Raw genomic sequence first — 22,555 nt, forward strand, 5'->3', positions numbered from 1 at the left:
ATGTGAGCATAGTACTGTGCTGTTCACACACGTCACAATGCTCGTCAAATGGCGGTCATATTCTCCGTCATTTCACTCTACATTTTCGAATCATTTGACAATCAATTTTACTGCGGTTTTACCATTTATATAACCGTCATATAACATGAATTTTACCTACAGATTTACTTTACCTGGAGCAACCATATGATTAAAATATGAACCAAAAAAATTGAATTTTCAATATTTATTATTTTCAATATTATTATATATGTACATGAAATTGGAACTTATATTAATAAAGTTGATATAAAAAAGAAGTAAGTACTTTAATAATAAATAAACTCGCTTAATTGGTTTTGGTTTTCCAATTGAAATCTTTTCTAAGCGAGCAGAAAATAATTTTAAGCTTTAGAAAAAACTCCAATTATTTGAATAATCTACAACTTAAAGCTTAGAAGAATTTCAGATTAGGTTTATTTTTTTTCAGATCAAGAATATTCAAGGTGTCGTGGAATCAGATTGCTGTCGTAATTGGTGAACTTAAAAATGTACGACTAGTAATTGAGTCAGACTTATTATTGTTCTAAATCTAACCATTCCAGCAATAATTCTGCAACGCTTAGCAGAAGTATTGATTGGTTTCAAATCTAATTCCAACAGCAATCGTACCACGACATACTTTATTTATTTATTTATTTATTTATATGTACATGAAATTGTAACTTAAATTAATACAGTTCAAATAAAGAAAAGTAAGTATTTTAATAATAAATACACTCGCTTAATTGGTTTTCGTTTTCCAATTGAAATCTTTTCCAAGCGAACAGAAAATAATTTTAAGCTTTAGAAAAAACTCCAATTATTTGAATCAATTTAAATCTACAACTTAAAGCTAATTAGAAATTCAGATTAGATTTACTCTTTTTTTTTCTGATGAAGAATATTCAAAGGTGTCGTGGAAACCGATTGCTGTCGTAATTTAATTTGAAAGTAATAAAGTAAAGTAAAATATGAATTTAAAAATGTAGGACTGGTAATTGAGTAAGACTTATTATTGTTCTAAATCTAATCATTCCAGCAATAATTCTGCAACCCTTAGCAGAAATATTGATTGGTTTCAAATCTAATTCCAACAGCAATCGTAACACGACATACTTTATTATATATGTACATGAAATTGTAACTTAAATTAATACAGTTCAAATAAAGAAAAGTAAGTATTTTAATAATAAATAAACTCGCTTAATTGGTTTTCGTTTTCCAATTGAAATATTTTCCAAGCGAACAGAAAATAATTTTAAGCTTTAGAAAAAACTATAATTATTTGAATCAATTTAAATCTAAAACTTAAAGCTAATTAGAAATTCAGATTAGATTTACTCTTTTTTTTCTGATGAAGAATATTCAAAGGTGTCGTGGAAACCGATTGCTGTCGTAATTGAATTTGAAAGTAATAAAGTAAAGTAAAATATGAATTTAAAAATGTAGGACTAGTAATTGAGTAAGACTTATTATTGTTCTAAATCTAATCATTCCAGCAATAATTCTGCAACCCTTAGCAGAAATATTGATTGGTTTCAAATCTAATTCCAACAGCAATCGTAACACGACATACTTTATTGTATATGTACATGAAATTGTAACTTAAATTAATACAGTTCATATAAAAAAGAAGTACGTACTTTAATAATAACATAAACTCGCTTAATTGGGTTTCGTTTTCCAATTGAAATCGTTTCCTGTGCAAGCACATCGCTAACCTGTGTTGGCAAAAGATATGATTATACTGTCTTCGATAGATAGTCGGACGAGCCGCTACTCGGCGAAGTAGAGATGACCGTTGTGTCGGTGGCAGCAGTTGCAACAGCAGATTCTAACTTTGCACCATCCGTACAGTGTGATGAATGCTTCACTGCCTTTTCCAATTGCTTGGCGCAAGCAATTTTTGCTGTTTGTAAAGCTTTAGCTGTAATGCAAATATATAGATGGGTTAAAGTGGTTTTCGTATGTTATTCAACAACTCACCCTATACCATCATCACAGCGTTCTCATCGATTTTGAATATGTGTACTGTTTCAGTATTCAGACCCAGTTCGTTTGGTGCAATATTTTCGATTTGATGAATATGTATACTATCAGTTAGGCAGACAATTAGGTGCGTTCGATTCATTCATATACTGTGGGGAATTGAGCCGTAGACGCAATGACAGATATTTTGATTCTTTTTGAAGTGTAACATTTGTAAACAGTTGGGTTTCTCTGCTGTTCCATCACCAGTAGAGAGCTATTGAAGAAACGCTCGACCAAGATAATATGTTGCGATTTACGCGCATAGATTTGTTCCACCTCGTCACAATTATTGATGGAGAAAATGCGAAAGCCATATTTACCATCCAATACCGAAATAGAACTGTAGAGGAAGAAACATTTATTAAAATTTAATAAAATCAAAAAATGATAGTTGTGCTAAAATGGGGTAACGTATTGTATGTTAAAGTATAGCGAAGTCTCAGCGGCTTTGTCCTGGTCAAAATTGAGTTTGAATAGGCTTTATTCTTCATTCTTAGAAACATGTACGAAGGTACCTGGTAAGATAATAAAAATCCTCAACGCTTTTTTTGCAATAACTTAAAAAAACTCATATTCAAACTTCTGCTTAACTTCTACATATCAATAGCTACCTTTACCACCAGGAGTCACTATTGCTTCTACGCCTATGCTATGGTTTCCTACACCGATGAGCTTTGTAATAAAATAAACAGCTATCTCCCCAATCTCTCCATTTTTGTCGCCTCGCGAAACCTGATATTGTAACCAACCAAATCATCGGTGATCTTATTTAAAACATGGCCGCGCCAAATGTCGACCATATGACATTACCCTACCGACTGTCTTACACCTTAAAATTTTGGGTATGACTTTCATCAGGACCTACATTTTGGTGAGCACGCAGCCGCAATTGTTCCGAGAATTCAGAGCCGTACCAAAATCCTCAAATCCCTCGCTGGCAGTACCTGGGGAAAGGATAAAGAAACGCTCATGACTACACACAAAGCAATTAGCCAGCCGATTAAGTGCTATGCGTCACCCATATGGTCGCCAAGCCTAAAAATTACCCACTGGAAGAAGCTACAGGCCTGCCAAAATACTGCTCTCAGAATTGCCACGGGCTGTCTTCTTATGTCCGTAGAACACCATCTGCATAATGAGGCGAGAATACTCCCCATCAGGGAGAGAAATGAGATGCTGACCAAACAGTTCCTGTACCCAGAAACCTGAGCATCCCAATAGACATCTGATTGGTCAACCAGCACCGCCTAGGGGCCTAAGGAGTCATCTCCGTAAGCATTTTGAGGAAATACGGCTCCTGAGAACCCAGCCGTATGAAGCGAAAAAACACAAGCAGGTCCTTGGTGAACTCCATAAACAAGCGTCGGACCTTTATGCTAGGAATTGCCCGGTGAATCCAGTACTCAAAGAAAAGTATCCAAACCTCGCGGAAGAGGAACGCATACTCCCCAGAGAAAAGCGAGTCACTCTAGCTCAACTTCGTTCTGGATACTGTAACAGGTTAAACTCTTACCTATCCAGAATCAACCCCGACATACAAAATCTGCTAGCACTGACCAAGCCTAATTTAAAGGCATGTGACGCCAGAAAGCAGTGACCAGTCAGAATACCAGTCATGAGTCTACAGGCCTCCCTTTTTAATGATATAAGTAACTTTGTTTGTCTAAGGTTGTAAGACCTACACATAATCTTCCGACACTTTACAGCCCCGTGCTTGGATCCGCGCCTTTCCTGCTGGTAGATCATGTGTACCTCTCGCATTCTCTTAATCAGGCAATTAAAATATAAAGGTCATTCATTACTTTAGCGCCCAATAATGTAAGTCATGAATAAAATAACTTCTGAAACAGGTAGAACAAGTAAGGGTGTCTAAGTTCGGGTGTAACCGAACATGAGCTTCATTTGTACATTTCATTTCAGATGAATTACTTTTCTACATAATTTTAATTAGTTCTTGACGAGCCTTAATGTAAACGGTTTACTTGAGCTGGCCGGTCAAAGCACTTCATATAGGGTGTATGTGTCCGCAATGTTACCAGAATCGATGTGATGACCAAACGGAAAAGCCCGATTGGCAAATACTAGAAATTTTCAAGGTAACAACTAAAATCCTGCCTCTAAGTCTGATAACTATGCTTCCTCGAGGGAACGGAGCCTTAGCTACGCGCGCGCAAGAAACGAACGCATGCACTAAGCATGAAACCCCCGGAGGGAATGTCCTCGTAAACACTCGCCTCATGAGCCTCAAGTCTTCTTTCTTCAGAGGCAAGAGCAACTTTGTTAGTCTAATATGATAAGGAGTGCAAATGCCTGATTTGAAGGCCTTCTTACATGAGTTAAGAAATCTATTCATTTAAAAAGTTAAGAAAATGGAGAGGAAAAAGGTAAGAATATTTTTGTTAAGTCCTGATGTGTGTCATGCGTTAAGGGGCCGAATAGTCACCGATAGAATACGATAAGGAAAATTACCTTCAATCACACGTTCACATCGTGCCGAACACGAACAAAGTAGTAGGAGCACGTACATATAGCTCATATATTTCAATAGTGTCATAACTCAAAAAACATGACTTTTGAGTTAATAACATATAAACGTACCCAATATCATAATCTATGTTGTATAAAAAAATCTTTGTGATCAGTTAAAACTTTACCACTATAGCACAATGAAAATAAGCCTTTATATGGGCAACATATGGCAGTTAAAATCTTTGAATGGCTCTCCTGGAAAATTGTGTTTTTGGAGTTATGACACCATTGAAGTAAATGAGCGATATGTTATTATGCGAACCCATATTTTTACGTAAAAGTCCAACGATCACGGATGTTACGGCTTTATTTGAGGTTGTTGTTGTATTAACGGTAAAGACACCCCCAAAGGTTTGCAGCAGCTTTAACTCCGACGTCGGCAGTATGACATCATCCATGACATCATAATAAAAAATTTGGGTAATTCTTTACTTTAGCTCACAACTGCTAAAACTCGTCTAAAAATATCGGGAGAGGTGTCAAAAGACGCGCTTTGGACCCAGGATCACGAATCTGAAAGCGGAAATTGGAAATTTTATTTCGTTTCGGAGATATTTGCAAACAAAATTAAAAATTTTCATGTGGATATTGTAATTTTGATGATTTTGTGGTACCCACAAGAAAAACTGTGGGTAAAAGTGTTTTGCGCGGATATAGTTTGGGTCTCCAAACCGGTGTTGGACCCACCCAGGGTAATTTTTTATAAGCGCGGCCGAAGGCCCCCAATGCAGAAAGCTGTGCCCACCTCCGGTTTCGGAGCGCTCCGTGGCCATTTTGCGGTTTTTTGAAATATCTTGTGACAGAAATTAAATTCTTAATTTCCACTCTCGGATTCGTGGTCCAGGGATCAAAACGCGTCTTTTGAACCCTCTCCCGATATTTTTGACAGTTGTGAGCTAAAGTAAAGAATTACCAAAATTTGTATAACAATTATTATCTGGTTTATTTTTGTTGATACCTTTTCACATTTTTCCATGTCACGACACGCCATATAAATTGTGGCTCCACGTTTAGCTAGTTCCCCGACTGTCTCCTTTCATATGATGGTATTTGCTCTAGTAATAAGAACAACTTTCCCTAACGCCGTCGTACTCTTTCGATACTTCCCACCTTGCATATAGGATCTACACAGAGACAAATGGTATTAGTTCATACAGCTTATTTTTAAATATTTAAAATGTGCGTATTCATGATTACCTGATAAACCACAAGGCGGCGGCTGCAGTCAGTAGCCAAGCAATAGTTATTTGCTCCAATATGCCAATCATCCTGAAATCTTCATTATTACCGAATTTTCATCGGCGCTGCGCTTTTTAGCATCTTCTTTAACCATATCCTTGTTCTCGCTATGTATGTACTTAAATAGTGTGCTGTCAGGATCGGATGCTGTTTTATCCCACAATTTTTCCAAAGCCATAAAACTTTCATCAGACGTACGTTTATTATTATAAGGAATCCTCTTTATAGTGTTTGCATTGTTGGATTTATTTTCATCGTCCATTTCAAATATTTTGTTCATTGCATTTCCGCTAACAGCAACGTTACTCTCGTGTCGATCCACATTCGCTACACGAGGAGCTGCGCGTGCTTCTAGCAAAGTTTGTAGATCCTCCTCTAAATCCAAGCTAAAGCGTTGGCAAGATACCGGCTCTTTAGCAGGCGTTGTAGCCTTTCTAAATGTGTTCGTGAATCGAGAAAAAATGTTGAAGATATTGTTTGTATTAATTTTTAATAATAGGTATATATTACCCATGCTAAAGTGATTTATCTTTTTAAAAGTAAAGTAATAAAGTTCTACAAGCTAGTAGCTACTTTTTAGTAAAAGATTTGGAAAATTTTCAAATTCTTATATATTAAGCCAATTTACTCTACAGTATTTAAAACATCCATCTCCATGCTCACTCGAATGGCTCATCATAAACAAGCATGCAATTTTAATGATATATTTATAAGCATTTACCGTTGCATGACAAGTAATTTCTTGACTTTTGCACGTCAAGCTTTATTTGCTTGAAATTTTTCCAATCCAGACATTTGTATTCAGGAAAATTGAAAAAGAGCAACAAACATCCAAGCTATATTTTGTTGAACCACAGCAGACAAGGCGCGGTAATCTTCCAGGGTTTTCGTTACGAAATATCTTTTCCAGATAAGCTTATACCACTTGAGCACGCTACGTTGTGTTATTATTTTATCCAATAGTTTCTTAATGGTTGCCCCATCATTTGAAATTGTGGCCTTGCCACTGGAATGCTTGTCCATATTACATGAACCCAATATAGTGCGTACAGCGTCCACAATTGAATGCGAGGTATTGATGTTGGATATGATGAATATTTTTTACATAAAAACTCATGTACCCAATACAAGTTCAGGCATACCGCCGATAACACACCTTTTAAACGACGTTGTGTGTCCAAATCACTTAGCGGTTTTTCTTCTATGATTTGTAGCAATTCTTCAACAAACGTTGGATCATGTATGGGATGCGACCAAAGTGGACCGCCCATCTATATTTGGGAATATAAGAAACAATTTGGTGTGAACAATTGGTGCCAGTTAACCCTCTGAAAAAGCGACTGACGCGCCTTTTTGAACGGACATAACCGTTTAAACGGTTAAGCACCAATTAAGTAAGAAGGAAATAATTTGATTTATTCGAGTTTAAATACTTAAGTGGGATAGTTGAAACTTACATGATGTTTATCACCGCAATACGCACAATTTGTATTAACATTTGGTCCAGTTGGTATACCGAATTTTACTTCCGAATTGCCTTTATCTGAGATCTTGCTTTTTACAATACCCATAGGCTGTAGCGTATAGGTATCACAACCAGTGCATTGAAATACCATTCATTGTTTGTTGTGTTCATAATATAAAGATATGGTAAGTAATGGATTGTGGTAAAAGGCCAAAATGCTGTATACCAACCTCATGCATACGCACAAATACGCGTATATAAAAATTGGCAGAAATGCTCAAAAGTGGCTCAATATATTTTCCATAACGATTAGAGTGCGTTTCAATGCAATGCAATAGTATACGCAATCCCATCTCATGGCAGCATTTCATACGCAAAGGCACAGAACTATATTTGGCATTGCAGGCTTCAGGCGTATTGCCTGCCAGCACAGCCATATCATTCGCAGTTACAAGTAATGAACCCCCACTCGTCAGTGAATGTATAGCGCCATCCAGAAAGCGATTCGGACAACCATAAGGATCTAGGTCTATAACATCGAAACGCTTCTCATATGAAGTTGAAAGGTACATGAGAGTCCTATTGCGAATTTTATTATTGATTATTACAGTTAAATCACTACCTATTGATTCGTATATCAAACCTACATTGCATCCCCTTCGCTTGGCACAATTAAATGTTCCACTCCATTGTGTCGCATATTTACGCCAATGGATTCTACTGCCACCTTAGATAGATCATTTGCAACAATTTCACGCACGTCTGGTACTTCTTTTGCATAACTTATGCTACGTAAACCTGTTGCAGCAAGCGCTTCCAATATTCGCAGTCCACCGTCGTATTTTACACCACCAGCCGTGTATGGTTTCTTGTCATTAGCATTGCTTGCTTTCCTTTGTATTTTGTGGATTTTTATGCGCCGCCGCTTCCCGCTCTCTTATCAACCGCTTTGTGTATACATTAAGTACTGAAATACTTAAATCACGATTAAATTCTTGTACTGGATTGTAGAATACGGCCCCGCCGGCAATAATTTCTGTAGTGCTTTCTTTGATCACACGTTCGGGTGCTTTGTCGTTCGTAGCGATCTGTTAATTCATAAAATTTAGGGCGATTTTGTTAATAACGCGAAACATATATTTACCTTATTTTCAGATATTTCCTCAACTTCCATTTTGGCTTTAAACTGCTGTGCATCCAAGTTTTTGTTATCAGCTGTTCGGTGGTGGCATACGCTGGCTGCTGCTTTCGTTGAACAGTGAATCGTGGAAACTGTTTCAACAGAGGAAATATTTAAACATTACAGATGCACAACACTGTTTTTTTATAAATCAACGATGATAGCCAGCCTTGGGAGGTTGTTGCCGCTATCTTGGCCTTGCATTACCCGGTTGCTGTTGTGGTATATACCTTGGTATAACTGGATGTGGCGTCATTGCCCCACCTGGTCCAGTTGATGCGGATCACGAACAACAACCACGACGACCTACACTGTTTGGGTTCACTTTGCTGCTGCAAACACACCTCCGTCACAATAATTAATGGAGACCATGGAGGGGTATCTCAACAAGAGAGGCTATTTTATTGCACACATAGCCGTTTTTTCCGTTACTATTCTGCATTAAAATTGCTCACGATTATTTATACTATGTAATTACATATTTCACTTTCTTTCTTTATAAACATGCACACATTGATATGAGTTTTTTTTGCTAAAACACACTTTAGTAGACCAAAAAATATTAAAGAATCCGTATATTAATTTCTGCAAAATGTAAATCACACAAATTGAAAAAATTTTCCACTTTTCTGCAGAATTAGAAATGGCGGATTTTTTGCACGCAAAAATGACGTATTTTGCTATCCCTAAGAAAATAATAGGTGCGAGAGAGCACGATATATTGTGGGAAAGCAAAATTTGTCAGCATGCTTTTTCATTTGCACAATTTTTCATTCCAAATCGTCACCCCTGTCAAAAATTCGTGTGGCTGTGTGCGTTTTTGGTCACACGATTTTTGCAGGGGTATATGTATCGCAACCAGTGCATTGAAATACCATTCATTGTTTGCTGTGTTCATAATATAAAGATATGGTAAGTAATTGGATTGTGGTAAAAGGCCAAAATGCTGTATACCAACCTCATGCTATATTTACACTTTGCTTGACTACTATGCATACGCACAAATACGCGTATGTAAAAATTGGCAGAAATGCTCAAAAGTGGCTCAATATATTTTCCATAACGATTAGAGTGCGTTTCAATGCAATGCAATAGTATACGCAATCCCATCTCATGGCAGCATTTCATACGCAAAGGCACAGAACTATATTTGGCATTGCAGGCTTCAGGCGTATTGCCTGCCAGCACAGCCATATCATTCGCAGTTACAAGTAATGAACCCCCACTCGTCAGTGATTGTATAGCGCCATCCAGAAAGCGATTCGGACAACCATAAGGATCTAGGTCTATAACATCGAAACGCTTCTCATATGAAGTTGAAAGGTACATGAGAGTCCTATTACGAATTTTATTATTGATTATTACAGTTAAATCACTAGCTATTGATTCGTATATCAAACCTACATTCCATCCCCTTCGCTTGGCACAATTAAATGTTCCACTCCATTGTGTCGCATATTTACGCTAATGGAATCTACTGCCACCTTAGATAGATAATTTGCAACAATTTCACGCACGCCTGCTACTTCTTTTGCATAACTTATGCTACGTAAACCTGTTGCAGCAAGCGCTTCCAATATTCGCAGTCCATCGTCGTATTTTACACCACCAGCCGTGTATGGTTTCTTGTCATTAGCATTGCTTGCTTTCCTTTGTATTTTGTGGATTTTTATGCGCCGCCGCTTCCCGCTCTCTTATCAACCGCTTTGAGTATACATTAAGTACTGAAATACTTAAATCACGATTAAATTCTTGTACTGGATTGTAGAATACGGCCCCGCCGGCAATAATTTCTGTAGTGCTTTCGTTGATCACACGTTCGGATGCTTTGTCGTTCGTAGCGATCTGTTAATTCATAAAATTTAGGGCGATTTTGTTAATAACGCGAAACATATATTTACCTTCTTTTCAGATATTTCCTCAACTTCCATTTTGGCTTTAAACTACTGGCCATCCAAGTTTTTATCAGCTGTTCGGTGGTGGCATACGCTGGCTGCTGCTTTCGTTGAACAGTGAATCGTGGAAACTGTTTCAACAGAGGAAATATTTAAGCATTACAGATGCACAACACTGTTTTTTTATAAATCAACGATGATAGCCAGCCTTGGGAGGTTGTTGCTGCTGCTATCATGGCCTTGCATTACCCGGTTGCTGTTGTAGTATATACCTTGGTATAACTGGATGTGGCGTCATTGCCCCACCTGGTCCAGTTGATGCGGACCACGAACAACAACCACCACGACCTACACTGTTTGGGTTCACTTTGCTGCTGCAAACACACCTCCGTCACAATAATTAATGGAGACCATGGAGGGGTATCTCAACAAGAGAGGCTATTTTATTGCACACATAGCCGTTTTTTTACACCGAATTTTCTAATCTTTTTTTTTTTCAATTTTGGATAATAAATCTTAATGGTAACAAGAATTTTTTTCTTGTATGTATGTGGAAATCAAAATTTACTATTCTGCATTAGAATTGCTCACGATTATTTATACTATGCAATTACATATGTATTTCACTTTCTTTCTTTATAAACATGCACACATTGATATGAGTTTTTTTTTGCTAAAACACACTTTAGTAGACCAAAAAATATTAAAGAATGCGTATATTAATTTCTGCAAAATGAAAATCACACAAATTGAAAAAATTTTCCACTTTTCTGCAGAATTAGAAATGGCGGATTTTTTGCACGCAAAAATGACGTATTTTGCTATCCCTATGAAAATAATAGGTGCGAGAGAGCACGATACATTGTGGGAAAGCAAAATTTGTCAGCATGCTATTTCATTTGCACAATTTTTCATTCCAAATCGTCACACCTGTCAAAAATTCGTGTGGCTGTGTGCGTTTTTGGTCACACGATTTTTGCAGGGTAATAACGACAAGGTGGTCTATGTAGTGACAGCTCATTTTGAAAGCTCCCAATTAATACGAATGATGAGAGAAAGGGGAAGAACAGAGAGGCCGCTTTGTGAAACAGTATTAAATCGAGTACTTTTCTATAGCAAAGCACTTAATCCAAAATAGTAATGAAAATAATATCTTGTCATTTGTTTATAAAAATAAAAGGTGAATATAGTTCACTGCGACTGCAGCCATATATAGGCTTGTTTACTATAACGAAATTGTGGCCAGCTCAAGGTACTTTAGAAATAATTTTTTTCCTTTTTACTTAACGGATTGGTTCTCGCGGTAAATGAAGACAATACGAAGTACATGCTGTCACACAAGAAAGAATCGGCCCATTTGCACCTTGACAGCCACTGTTAACGGGTATAATTTCGACACTGTGAAGGATTTCGTCTATTTTGAAACCAGCATTAACACAAAAAACAATGTCAGATTAGAAATCAGACGGAAAATACCTTAGGCAAACAAGTGCTACTTTGAACTGAGTAGGCAACTGAAAAGTAAAGTCCCATCTCGACGAACAAAAATCACTCTGTACAAGTTACTCATCATGCTCTATGGCTCGGGACTCATTGACGGTGTCGAGAGAAGATGGCTCTTGGAGTGTTGAGAGAAGTTTTCCGAAAGATTTATGTTCGGGCACGTTATGCCGACGGCGAGTATCGAAGGACAATCCAGCGGGTTAGGGGGTTAGAATATACCCGAGGTAGGTATGCCTGTCGTATGAGGCGAGTAAAATACCAAATAGATTCAAGGGGTTGTGTAGCGCAACCCTTTCAAGGGGTTGCCAGCGTAATATATAGCTTATCCAAACCCAATTGTCAACCTCAGCTATCTGTGGCGAAACCTGTTTCATTAACAGCCGAGGCTCTGGCGACCCCGAACTCCTCATGGGTGTAGGGGTGGGAGGGCGGAATGGCCTAGAAGGTCTTATGTGGTCATAAGAAATCGTTCCCAAGGTGGTCGGGCTTGGTACCGGAACGTACCGGATCTGCATCCGGCAAAGGACCATCAACTCGATAACACTCCCCAAGGCCTTCGGCGAGTGTCCTTATCGCTAGAACAACATCGAAAGAGGTATAGTGATGACCTGTATGAGCTTTAACACTTTTTCATGCAGAGCGAGTTTTGAGCTGCATATGCAACTGCTACATAAACACACACTTGTACTGAATTATTAAAAGATGCGATGGAAGCAGCATGCGATGTTTATTGCAGTGTGCATGAAAGAAATTGTTCTGGTGCAGATAGTATGATTCATGGCTCTATTTGAATGTTTCGCAATAATGAGGTGAAATGTGTACATTGTTTTTCAATGTTGTGTTCATCTGCGCCCCCAAACATCACACATATAAAACAACGCAGCCAGATCGACCATGTCTCGACACGCGGAAGGCACATGCTTTCATTCTTTTTGATATTGAGGATTCGAGAATCAATATCGAAACGGGTCACTATCTCGTCGTAGCCAAAGTCAGCCCTTGCTATTGAGCTGCAAACCGTGCATCCTGAAACAGCAGTTAAGCAGAAACATAAAATAGTTAAAACATGTATTAGAATTATTATTAAAAAATTTCGTTTAATATAAAATGTTTTATATAAAAAATTTTACGCATTTGAGTTATAGAAAAGTCAACTCAAAATAGGATTGGAGAAAAAAGTGATGTCTTTGCATACTTTTCCAGGAAAATTCATTTGAATGGTCTTTACTACAATTTTTCCTCTGAATGAAAAAGTAGTTTCGCAAAGAGGCAAATTGAGTCTCAGAGTGGGAGTTAAAGATGGCGGATTAGAAAGGGAAGCTGCCAACGTCAGTCACCTTGTAATTGCATCATGATAATAAACAATGATTTTAAGTCTTTGAGATGTTTTTTTCTTTCTTCTCATGTCAGATAAAAAATTATAAATAAACGAAAAGAAAGTTGTTTCGAATTTTTTACGATTCCGATCATAATGAAATGATAGAAGGTGGAGGAAGGTTTGACAGCTGTCATATCGACCTTAGCTCCAGGTTTTATTTTGGAAGTACACGGGAAAGGCGGCATAAAAGAAGGGTAAAGTAGTAGGAAGATAAGATACTATCACATTTTATACTCTTTCAAAATATAGAAAGTGGGTTAGGTTACATGATTGTAGTGCAATTTTATGATAAAAACAAGTATGTACGGGACTGCCTTCCGCTGTGCCGAATACCTAATATCTTTCCTTAATGGATCTAAAAAAATCTGATGAAATTTTGAAAATTCATAAAATCTGAACAATCAGTTTTACGGGATATATATTATACAAGCTTCTAGCTTAAATTTCTAAAAGTGTGAGACGTATCATAACCTTATTAAGGTTTAGTTGGTCTTATATATGACCATCAATAGAAATTTGACGCGTCCAACGCTTTTATTTAATTGTCTGATCAACGCCCTAGATTGATGGGGAGTGTGATGACTAGTACCTAGGACCTACCTAATTATTTTCTAGCTTTTAGTATAATTATTATTTCATGTAAGTATTGTTTTCAATAAAACCGTTTAACTTAAAAAATTTTTTTAAATTATTTTATTTAAATTTTGAAACGTTTGCAGCTTATAAATTTAAAATTTTCAGGTAATATCTAAGCCAGTAGTCGAATGCTAATAAACGACCAAAAATGCCGGCAGAGGTATAAAAAGACATGGGTTTACTTCGTTAGAAAAAGAGACCTGGATCTTACACCCGGTTTTGGAGCGGCTAGGGGTAATTGCTCAAATTATTGGTACCGACGTCAAAATGTTTCTTTTGAACACTTTCTCGACATTTGTGGACGTGTATTGAGTCTTACTCTTCTTCTGGAGTATTAACTAAAGTAGTTTTTAATATATTGTCACGGATATTAGCATCACTAAACTATACCATCACTAAGGCGATGCTAAGGCCATGCCAAGCAGTATTTACGTTAATAATCAAATCAAGTATACACATATATAAGGCAGCCCAGAGAGATGTCACACACAGATGAATTTACTTATACGCCTATGTGCGCGCGAGAGACTGTAAACTACAAACATTCACATCAATAATTCAATCTTTATGTATCTACATAAACGAATAAATAATTTCGCCTACATATATGTACCATGTACGAATACGAGCAGCGGAGATTCAATGCGCAAACACATGCATATAGCTGAGAAGTTTGAGAGCTCATGGACAATGCTAGTACATTCTGGAAAAATGCGAACGAGGAAACCAAAGGGTATAAAAGGCAACAGATGTAGAGGCGCTGTAATTCAGTTTGAGTTGAGCAATCAATCAGTTATTGATTAAGCACGCGATCTGGCGGCCAATAGCAGAGTTTAATTTGAGTTATCAATCAGTTTGGTTATTAAGCCAGCGAGTAGCAAAGTATAAGTGTTATTGTGAAGTACTTTAATAAAGGCGATTTTTCCATTATTCAATATTGGAGTTATTTATTCAACAGTTTAGTGATTCGAACTTAGCAGAGGATTGCAAATTAGAGGATTTGCAAGTAAAATTCGTTACAATATTACATGATGGGAAAAGATACCAAGCGTTCGGGACATCGTCATGTGTATGTTCTAACGAGCATAATGTCTTCATTATATAGCGCACTTTATTGCTTTGACGACAAAGACACTCACCAAATGCTTTGGGGGAATGTTGGATGTTGATAGTCCTTTGCCAGATAGAGATTCGGTTCGTTCCATTAAGGTTCTAGCACGACCATCTCGGAAACGATTTGATATGACCAACTTAAACCTTCTAGGTCACACCGCCTTCTTCACAGGGTAGCAAAGCTTCTGATAGCCATTCACTGGAAATGACCATCATGGGCGGCTGACTTATAGATCAATGGGATCATTATACAAAGGTGTGAAGTAGCCATAATCCCCGTTCTGGGCTTGGAACCGCCACATAAAACGACATTAATACTGTAACGAATTTACTGCAATTCCCCTTATTTGCAATCTTCTGCTAACGTTCGAATCACTAAACTGTTGAATAAATAACTCCACTATTCAATAATGCAAAATGGCCTTTATTAAAGTTCTTCACAATAACACTACTATTGCTCGCCAGATAGCATCTTAAATCAAACTGATTGTCGTGCCTCTACTGTTGCGGCATTTTATACTCTGTGATTTCTCGTTTGCATACTTCTAGGCTCTTCCAGAATTTACTTAGTTACTGCTATATAATTATAACTACAGATGCACGTGTATAGCGTGTATTTGTGAGCGACACTTCCACAATTATAATTGCATGCTTTTGGGAGCATCTCAGATAAGATATCTGCATGTGTTTGTGCGTCTCTTCTCCGCTGCATGTACGTACATATGTGTAGACATAATGATTGATCTATTGATGTGCATACAAGTCACTGCTTAGCATCGGCTTAGAGATGATAGTATCCCTTAGTGCTGCTAATATTCGTCACACTGCCCTCCACCTAAGTCTGATCGTCCCGATCAGACAAATCTCCCGATATAAACACTGCTAGCCTCTCCAAATTAACCACCCCTCTATTTCGTGGTTTCCCAATTGTTTGTATACGGTAGATGACATCACATATCCTCTTCATAACTCTGCACGGGCCTTCCCAACTGCACCAAAATTTGGATGGAACACCTTTCCGCCGGTGAGGGCTGTATAGCAGTACCAAATCTCCCTCCAAGAAACCTTCCGAATTATTGTTTTGTCGTACCTGTGTTTCACCTTACTACTCATTACCCTGGGCCTTTCCCTCACACTCTGTTCTTTGGTCAATGAAGAACTACTTCGCAGAGCTTGATGTTGACGGATTGAACTTGCATCATCAATATCGTCTTGACGTTTCACAACAGTAGTGCGCGCTGGTTTGAAACCACCCTTGCATCCTTTCTGGAAAATTCTTTCAGTCGTTTTAGTGCGTCCATTAGGGGTTGTCAGTGCCAGTGTTTCTCTCGCAGGTACTTTTGATTTCGCTTTATTTGGCCCATTCGATCCACCAACCTTTACTTTTGACTTTCGTGGTCCTTGTTGAGTCTTCTCCATCAGCACTCGCTTACTGCTGAACCATTTCTCCAAACTGAAGTTAAGTGACACATCCTGGTTCTTATAACGCATCACCCTTCCCTGCATATCGATCTTGATGTCATGTTCAACCAAGAAATCCACTCCCAATATGACTTCATTAACAATCTCCGCCACAACGAATTTGTGTAAAACCATGACCTTCCCAATTAAGACTTCACAGATCACTTCTCCCCGGACTTGGTTATACCCGACAGTGACCGTACGCAACCTTGCTCCAGGTAACGGCTTTACTCCCCTGTAGACCAAATCAGATCGAATCAAGGAATGAGATGCGCCCGTATCTACAGTCAGTACACGTTCTTTGCCATCCACATTCCCTCTGACGGCAATACTGCTCGATTTTCTACCAATTTGCGACACAGATATCACAGGGCATTCAATAGCTGGATCTAGCTCTCGGTCTCTACATCTTACTCGCTATTGCTCATCCCCTCCAGCTTTGTTATTAAGACCACCCATGCTGTTGAAACCACTAGGATCAAGATCGCAATGACGTGCAATGTGACCGGGCTTCCCGCATTTGAAGCATTGGATAACTCCTTCATTCCGATTTGCGATCCTGTCAGCGCCTCCAATATTGCGTCTACCCACTCTGGCCTTTCTACTTCCACACGGCGTGCTTTGAAAACTGGCTTACATAGAAGCGATGCTGTTTCCTGAATCAGAGCATGTGATACCGTTTCTGCGGATGTTGGCTTTGGGTTGGCAAATATAGCTCGCTTTGTTTCGACGTCCCGAATGCCGTTTATAAGGCTCTGAATATTTACCCTTTCAGTGTATTCCACGGGTGCGTCCGCATTCGCTAAATGTGTCAGCCTTTCAACATCCGACGCAAACTCTAGCAAAGTGTCATTAGCATTTTGGTAACGATTTTGCAACTCAATTTGGTATATCTGTTTTCTGTGTTCGCTTCCGTATCGCCGTTCTACAGCAGCCATCAATGCTTCATAACTGTTGCGTTCGTTACGTGGTCTGTAATATCTCAGCAGCTGGTCCCTTTAAAGCCCCGAGCTTAAATACCTGGAATGGAACAGAACCATCAAACGTTGGGGATTTTACCTTCAGAGTAGACATTGAAGTGATTGGACGGTTCAATTGTAACTCCTGAATCCGATCTTTCAAAGCATCCATTTCGGCCTTCACTTTATCTTGTCGTTCACTAACAGCCTCCAGCTGCCACGAGAATTTTGTTTCCTGTGCCTCCAGGTTTGTTGAGAGACGTTTTTTTTTGCGCTTCGAGCTGTAATGTTATGTGTTCCTCTTGTTCTTTTAATTGTTCTGCAATTTCTTCCAATTGTGTTGACATGTTGATAGATATTTGTGATGACATTTCGGACATTTGTGCCGATATTGCAGCTAATATCATGTGCAGGTCTGTGTTCGCCATTGTCTGCGGTGTTTCATTTTTCTCCTCCAATTTTGTTGTCTCATCGCCATGTGGATAAAACGAAGTAAGTAAGTTGACATGTTGATAGATATTTGTGATGACATTTCGGACATTTGTGCCGATATTGCAGCCAATATCATATGCAGGTCTGTGTTCGCCATTGTCTGCGGTGTTTTATTTTTCTCCTCCAATTTTGTTGTCTCATCGCCATCAAGATGAAAGTCATACTCTTCAACGTCAATTCCTTCTAATTCCATTGCCTCTCGTTGTCGTACCTGAAGTTCGAGTTTAATGCCGGTTGTATTCAATCCACGGCTCTCCAACTCCTTCTTCAGGTGCTTGATCTTCAATTCACTTAACTTTGCCATGTCCTTGTTGTCCTCTGGAATTTATACAACAATTCCTCTTCTGACACCAATTGTAACGAATTTACTGCAATTCCCCTTATTTGCAATCTTCTGCTAACGTTCGAATCACTAAACTGTTGAATAAATAACTTCACTATTCAATAATGCAAAATGGCCTTTATTAAAGTTCTTCGCCAGATAGCGTCTTAAATCAAACTGATTGTCGTGCCTCTACTGTTGCGGCCTTTTATACTCTGTGATTTCTCGTTTGCATACTTCTAGGCTCTTCCAGAATTTACTTAGATACTGCTATATAATTATAACTACAGATGCACGTGTATAGCTTCTCATATGCGCGTGTATTTGTAAGCGACACTTCCACAATTATAATTGCATACTTTTGGGAGCATCTCAGATAAGATATCTGCATGTGTTTGTGCTTCTCTTCTCCGCTGCGTGTACGTACATATGTGTAGATATAATGATTGATCTATTGATGTGCATACAAGTCACTGCTTAGCATCGGTTCGAGATGATAGTATCCCCTAATGCTGATAATATTCGTCACAATACAAATAAAGTAGAGCTACGAGGTATAGAGGGCTTGTAGTTTCCTATTACGGAATCATGTAAGCGGCGGTGAGATATGCCTATACTCGGACAGCCAAGCGATAGTACGCTGGTCTATCGCGAGACCCCTCTGAGGCAATAACGGTGAATCGGCTGTGTTTGTCATACAGAGTGTTGGATACATTAATAGAAAAAAGAACTCACTACCTTGACTTTAGTGCATTAAAATAAATAAATACCCAACACGATTGTATTTTTCTGCTAATATCTTTTGTTTTGTTCAAAGTAGTGATGGTTAACAAGTAGTGCTGATGAATAATTGATATTAAGATTAATCGATAAATTTTAGGAGTAGGGTTAGTAAAGTACAAGGTGAGATAAGTACAATGTGGATAAAACGAAGTAAGTAAGTTGATGAAAACCAAACATTGGTAGCAGACACACCTTGGATATCGGACGTTTCAGCAGTTTACCGTTGAGTAAAAGTGTAACCACCCTTACCAGTCCATCTGTCCCAGGATGGGTTTGATGTACTCTCACTAAGGGCCAGTACCCTGGTGCACTTCGTTCGTGCTGCAGTAAAACAATGTCGCCAACTTCTAGGTTTCGATTAGTATGAGACCATTTGGAACGTGTTTGTAGGGTGTGAATGTACTCACTGCTCCATCTCTTCCAAAAATGCTGTTTAAGTCGTTCAACTAACTTCCAGCGGCTTAAAGCATTCTCCTCGTAAGCTAGTAGATCATATTCAGATACACCGGTTGTTGGTTCACCAACAAGAAAATGTGCGGGAGTTAGCGCGTGGTTGTCGGCAAGTTGGCCGGATAAAGGACACAGTGGTCGTGAGTTCAAGCAGCTCTCAGTTTGGGCTAAAAGCGTGGTTAATTCTTCAAATGTAAGTCTTTGATCACGCATAACACGTCGCAGATGATGATTTACGGATTTTACACCCGCTTCCCATAAACCACCGAAGTTAGGTGAGCCGGGCGGAATAAAATGCCAGGTGGTTCCTTCGTTAGCCAGTCCAGCTGCCAAATACTCGGGTAACTCTAATTTTTGAATTTCGAAGCAAATTTTAAGTTCTGTTTCGGCTCCAATGAACGTTAAGCCGCAATCAGAATACAAGTCTGTGCAACGTCCTCTTCTTGAAATAAATCTTCGGTAAGCTGCCATGAAGGCCTCCGTAGTTAAGCTGGATACTACTTCAAGGTGAATAGCTTTCGTGCACATGCAGACGAAAATGCAGATATAAGCCTTAACAGCTGGCGCTTTACGTGATGTAGAATTTCTTATTAAAACGGGCACAGCATAGTTTAGTCCGCTGTGTTTGAATGGTCTGGTAGGTTGAAGTCTCACTGCTGGTAGATCACCCATCTTTTGTTCATGCATTTTCGCAACATATTTGAAACACACAAGGCAGTGTCGAAGTACTGATCTAGCCAGGCTTCGGGCAGATAAGATCCAAAATCGACGCATAACGTATGTCATCATTTGTTGCACTCCACCGTGAAGTGTTTGATTGTGAGAATCTCTAAATATGAGTAACGATATTGGATTTTGCTTAGTTAGCAATATTGAATGTTTACTGTCGTAGGCAATGTTGGCCTTAGACAGTCGGCCTCCGACTCGAAGTATATTGTTGTCGTCGAGAAATGGAGCAAGTTGTAGGAGGCGATTGGTTTTGCCTAACGTGTTCTTCTTTGATAAACAGTCGATTTCGATTGCAAAGTCGACACGTTGGACTACTTTAACGATTGTGATAAGTGCTCGCTTTAACTCGTACGATTTTAAAAAACCTGTTTCGTGGCTTACATTCTCTTGCATTTGCTGTTTGCGTTTGTTCACAGCTGATTTAAGCGTATTATAAAACCGAAGAATGTAACCTGTAATGCGAAGAAGCTTCGAAAGAGTAGAGTATTTAGTAATTAAAATATTCATGCTTATCTGAGGTTACAGCAGTGTTGTGAAAGTTGACCTTAGTCTTTCGTTCTTCAAGCTCAGTATTTAAATTCAAATTTTGTGTCGGCCAGCGAGATGGAGTTGCTATCCATGGTGGTCCATTCCACCACAGCACATATGTACGAAGTTTTGAAGGTGTTAGACCTCGTGTTAAACAGTCGGCGGAATTTTCGCTAGTTGAAACGTATTTCCATTGAGATGTGCTGGATTGTCGTTGAATCTCAGCAACCCTATTCGCGACATATACTGCCCACCGATTCGAATTACTCCGAATCCAACTTAGAACAGTGGTGCTGTCGGTCCAGTAATAAGTAGTTCTAAGATTTGACGTGAAGTAAGTTTTTACTGTGGCCATTAGTTTTACCAGAAGTGTTGCTGCACATAATTCAAGTCGAGGAATGGATACGGCTTTAAGCGGCGCTACCTTTGTTTTCGATTGTATTAATGTTGATGAGAGAATGCCATCTGTACATACTACTGCATACTCTACAACCCCGTAAGCGGCTTGAGAGGCGTCGCAAAACCCGTGTAAATCAACTGTACTTGTTTGTCTGCAGCCAATCCATCTTGAAATCCTGATTTGCTCTCTCAATGAGTGAAGATATCGAACCCATTCTGAATGAAGTTGAGGTGGAAGCGGATCTTGCCAATCCAGTCCTTCCAACCATAATTTTTGAAATATAATTCATGCAATGATAATGGTAGGTGCTAGCCAACCAAGTGGATCAAAGAGCTTGGTCGCTTCAGAAAGAAGGCTGCTCTTAGTTACGGTGGCAGAAAACTCAAAGTTAATTTTGAAGTAGAAATTATCATCTTTTGTTTCCCAATGAAGTCCAAGCGCTTTAACAAAATTTTCGGAAGTTACCTCGAATGAGTGATGCTTATCAATGTGGTTTAGTGGAATAGATTCCAGCAACTCTGCCGAGTTAGAGTTCCACTTCCTTAAATTGAAACCACCACTTTTGGTAAGCATCGTCAGCTGTTGGTATAATTCGGTTACCTCTTGAATAGAGTCTCCACCTGAAAGTATATCATCGACGTAGCTGTCGGTTAAGAGGATCTTACTTGCAAGAGGATATGAGCTCCGCTCATCATTTGCTAGCTGATGTAGCACACGAATGGCCAAGAAAGGCGCTGAAGTAGTACCGTAAGTAACTCTGCAGAGTTTGTATATTTTTATTGGTTTTGTAGGAGCGTCTCTCCAGAGTATACATTGGAACAGCTGGTGTTCTTCACAGATATTGATCTGTCGAAACATTTTTTCTACGTCGGCGGTAAAAGCTATGCGATGTAGTCTCCATCGAGACAATATAAGCGGCAAACTATTTTGTAAAGCGGTTCCTGCAGCGAGTTCCAGGTTAAGGGAGTTTTGGTTTTGATGATGATTTCCGCCATCGAATACTACTCTTAACTGAGTAGTACTGCTGCTGTCTCTCAAAACACCGTGATGACATAGGAAATATGAGTTAGCTGGAAGATCTTGCGAATAGTTTCCGATTTCCTTCATGTGACCTAAACGAACGTACTCCTCCATAAAGTCTCTATAAAGCCTCGAAAACTCAGGTTGAGATCTGAACCGTTTTTCGAGCTGATTCAGTCTTCGAAGGGCGTTAAAATTGGTGTGACTGAACGTTGGTAACTCATTTTGCAAAACAAGACGTTTGAATGGCAAGTGGACTTGATATCGACCAGTGTCGTCACGAGAGTGAGTTTCCAAAAAAATGTTTCTCTACTGCAGCTTCCTCAGTAGAAATTAACGGAAGATCCACCATATCCTCTTGTTCCCAAAACAGACGCAGTTGGTTATCGATGGAATCGATTGACGATAAATTTGCAGAAAG

At 38.8% G+C, this 22,555-nt stretch overlaps 2 protein-coding genes and 1 pseudogene across 5 annotated transcripts; all 3 read right to left on the reverse strand.

Moving 5' to 3' along the window:
- Positions 1–357: 357 nt before the first annotated feature.
- On the reverse strand, positions 358–7,345 carry LOC137249645 (uncharacterized). 4 transcript variants are annotated; one of them, XR_010952460.1, is made up of 7 exons: positions 6,331–6,345; positions 5,779–6,254; positions 5,540–5,705; positions 5,327–5,477; positions 4,522–5,094; positions 2,008–2,392; positions 358–1,948 (listed from the first exon to the last, which is right to left on the reverse strand). XR_010952460.1 is itself a non-coding variant. In XM_067781344.1 (7 exons), exons 1-2 carry the CDS (start codon positions 6,547–6,549, stop codon positions 5,846–5,848), a joined length of 417 nt encoding a protein of 138 aa, XP_067637445.1. In that variant the 5' UTR covers positions 6,550–7,345; the 3' UTR covers positions 358–1,948; positions 2,008–2,392; positions 4,522–5,094; positions 5,327–5,477; positions 5,540–5,705; positions 5,779–5,845. The 4 variants fall into 4 exon arrangements, 2 of the variants coding, with proteins under 2 accessions (XP_067637445.1, XP_067637444.1); XM_067781344.1 differs by lacking the exon at positions 6,331–6,345 and adding an exon at positions 6,542–7,345; XM_067781343.1 differs by lacking the exon at positions 6,331–6,345 and adding an exon at positions 6,449–7,345.
- A 92-nt stretch (positions 7,346–7,437) lies between these two features.
- LOC137249643 (tRNA (guanine(26)-N(2))-dimethyltransferase-like) lies at positions 7,438–9,145 on the reverse strand (annotated as a pseudogene).
- Positions 9,146–9,304: 159 nt separating this feature from the next.
- Positions 9,305–10,306, reverse strand: LOC137247847 (tRNA (guanine(26)-N(2))-dimethyltransferase-like). Its single transcript, XM_067778781.1, has 3 exons — positions 9,870–10,306; positions 9,424–9,801; positions 9,305–9,353 (listed from the first exon to the last, which is right to left on the reverse strand). Exons 1-3 carry the CDS (start codon positions 9,920–9,922, stop codon positions 9,344–9,346), a joined length of 441 nt encoding a protein of 146 aa, XP_067634882.1. The 5' UTR covers positions 9,923–10,306; the 3' UTR covers positions 9,305–9,343.
- Between the last annotated feature and the right edge of the window lie 12,249 nt (positions 10,307–22,555).

This window comes from Eurosta solidaginis, chromosome 4 (genome assembly GCF_040869045.1).
Source record: "Eurosta solidaginis isolate ZX-2024a chromosome 4, ASM4086904v1, whole genome shotgun sequence".
NCBI lineage: Eukaryota > Metazoa > Arthropoda > Insecta > Diptera > Tephritidae > Eurosta > Eurosta solidaginis.

What these genes read in the sequence shown, in the direction of transcription:
- LOC137249645 (XM_067781343.1), bottom strand. Translation starts at nt 6,477, where the DNA reads ATGGAGATGGATGTTTTAAATACTGTAGA. An exon ending in GATGTTTTAAATACTGTAGA is followed by an intron (nt 6,255 to 6,448) that starts GTAAATTGGCTT and finishes GAACACATTTAG; the next exon opens with AAAGGCTACAACGCCTGCTA.
- LOC137247847 (XM_067778781.1), bottom strand. Translation starts at nt 9,922, where the DNA reads ATGCGACACAATGGAGTGGAACATTTAATTGTGCCAAGCGAAGGGGAT. An exon ending in CCAAGCGAAGGGGATGGAAT is followed by an intron (nt 9,802 to 9,869) that starts GTAGGTTTGATA and finishes AATTCGTAATAG; the next exon opens with GACTCTCATGTACCTTTCAA.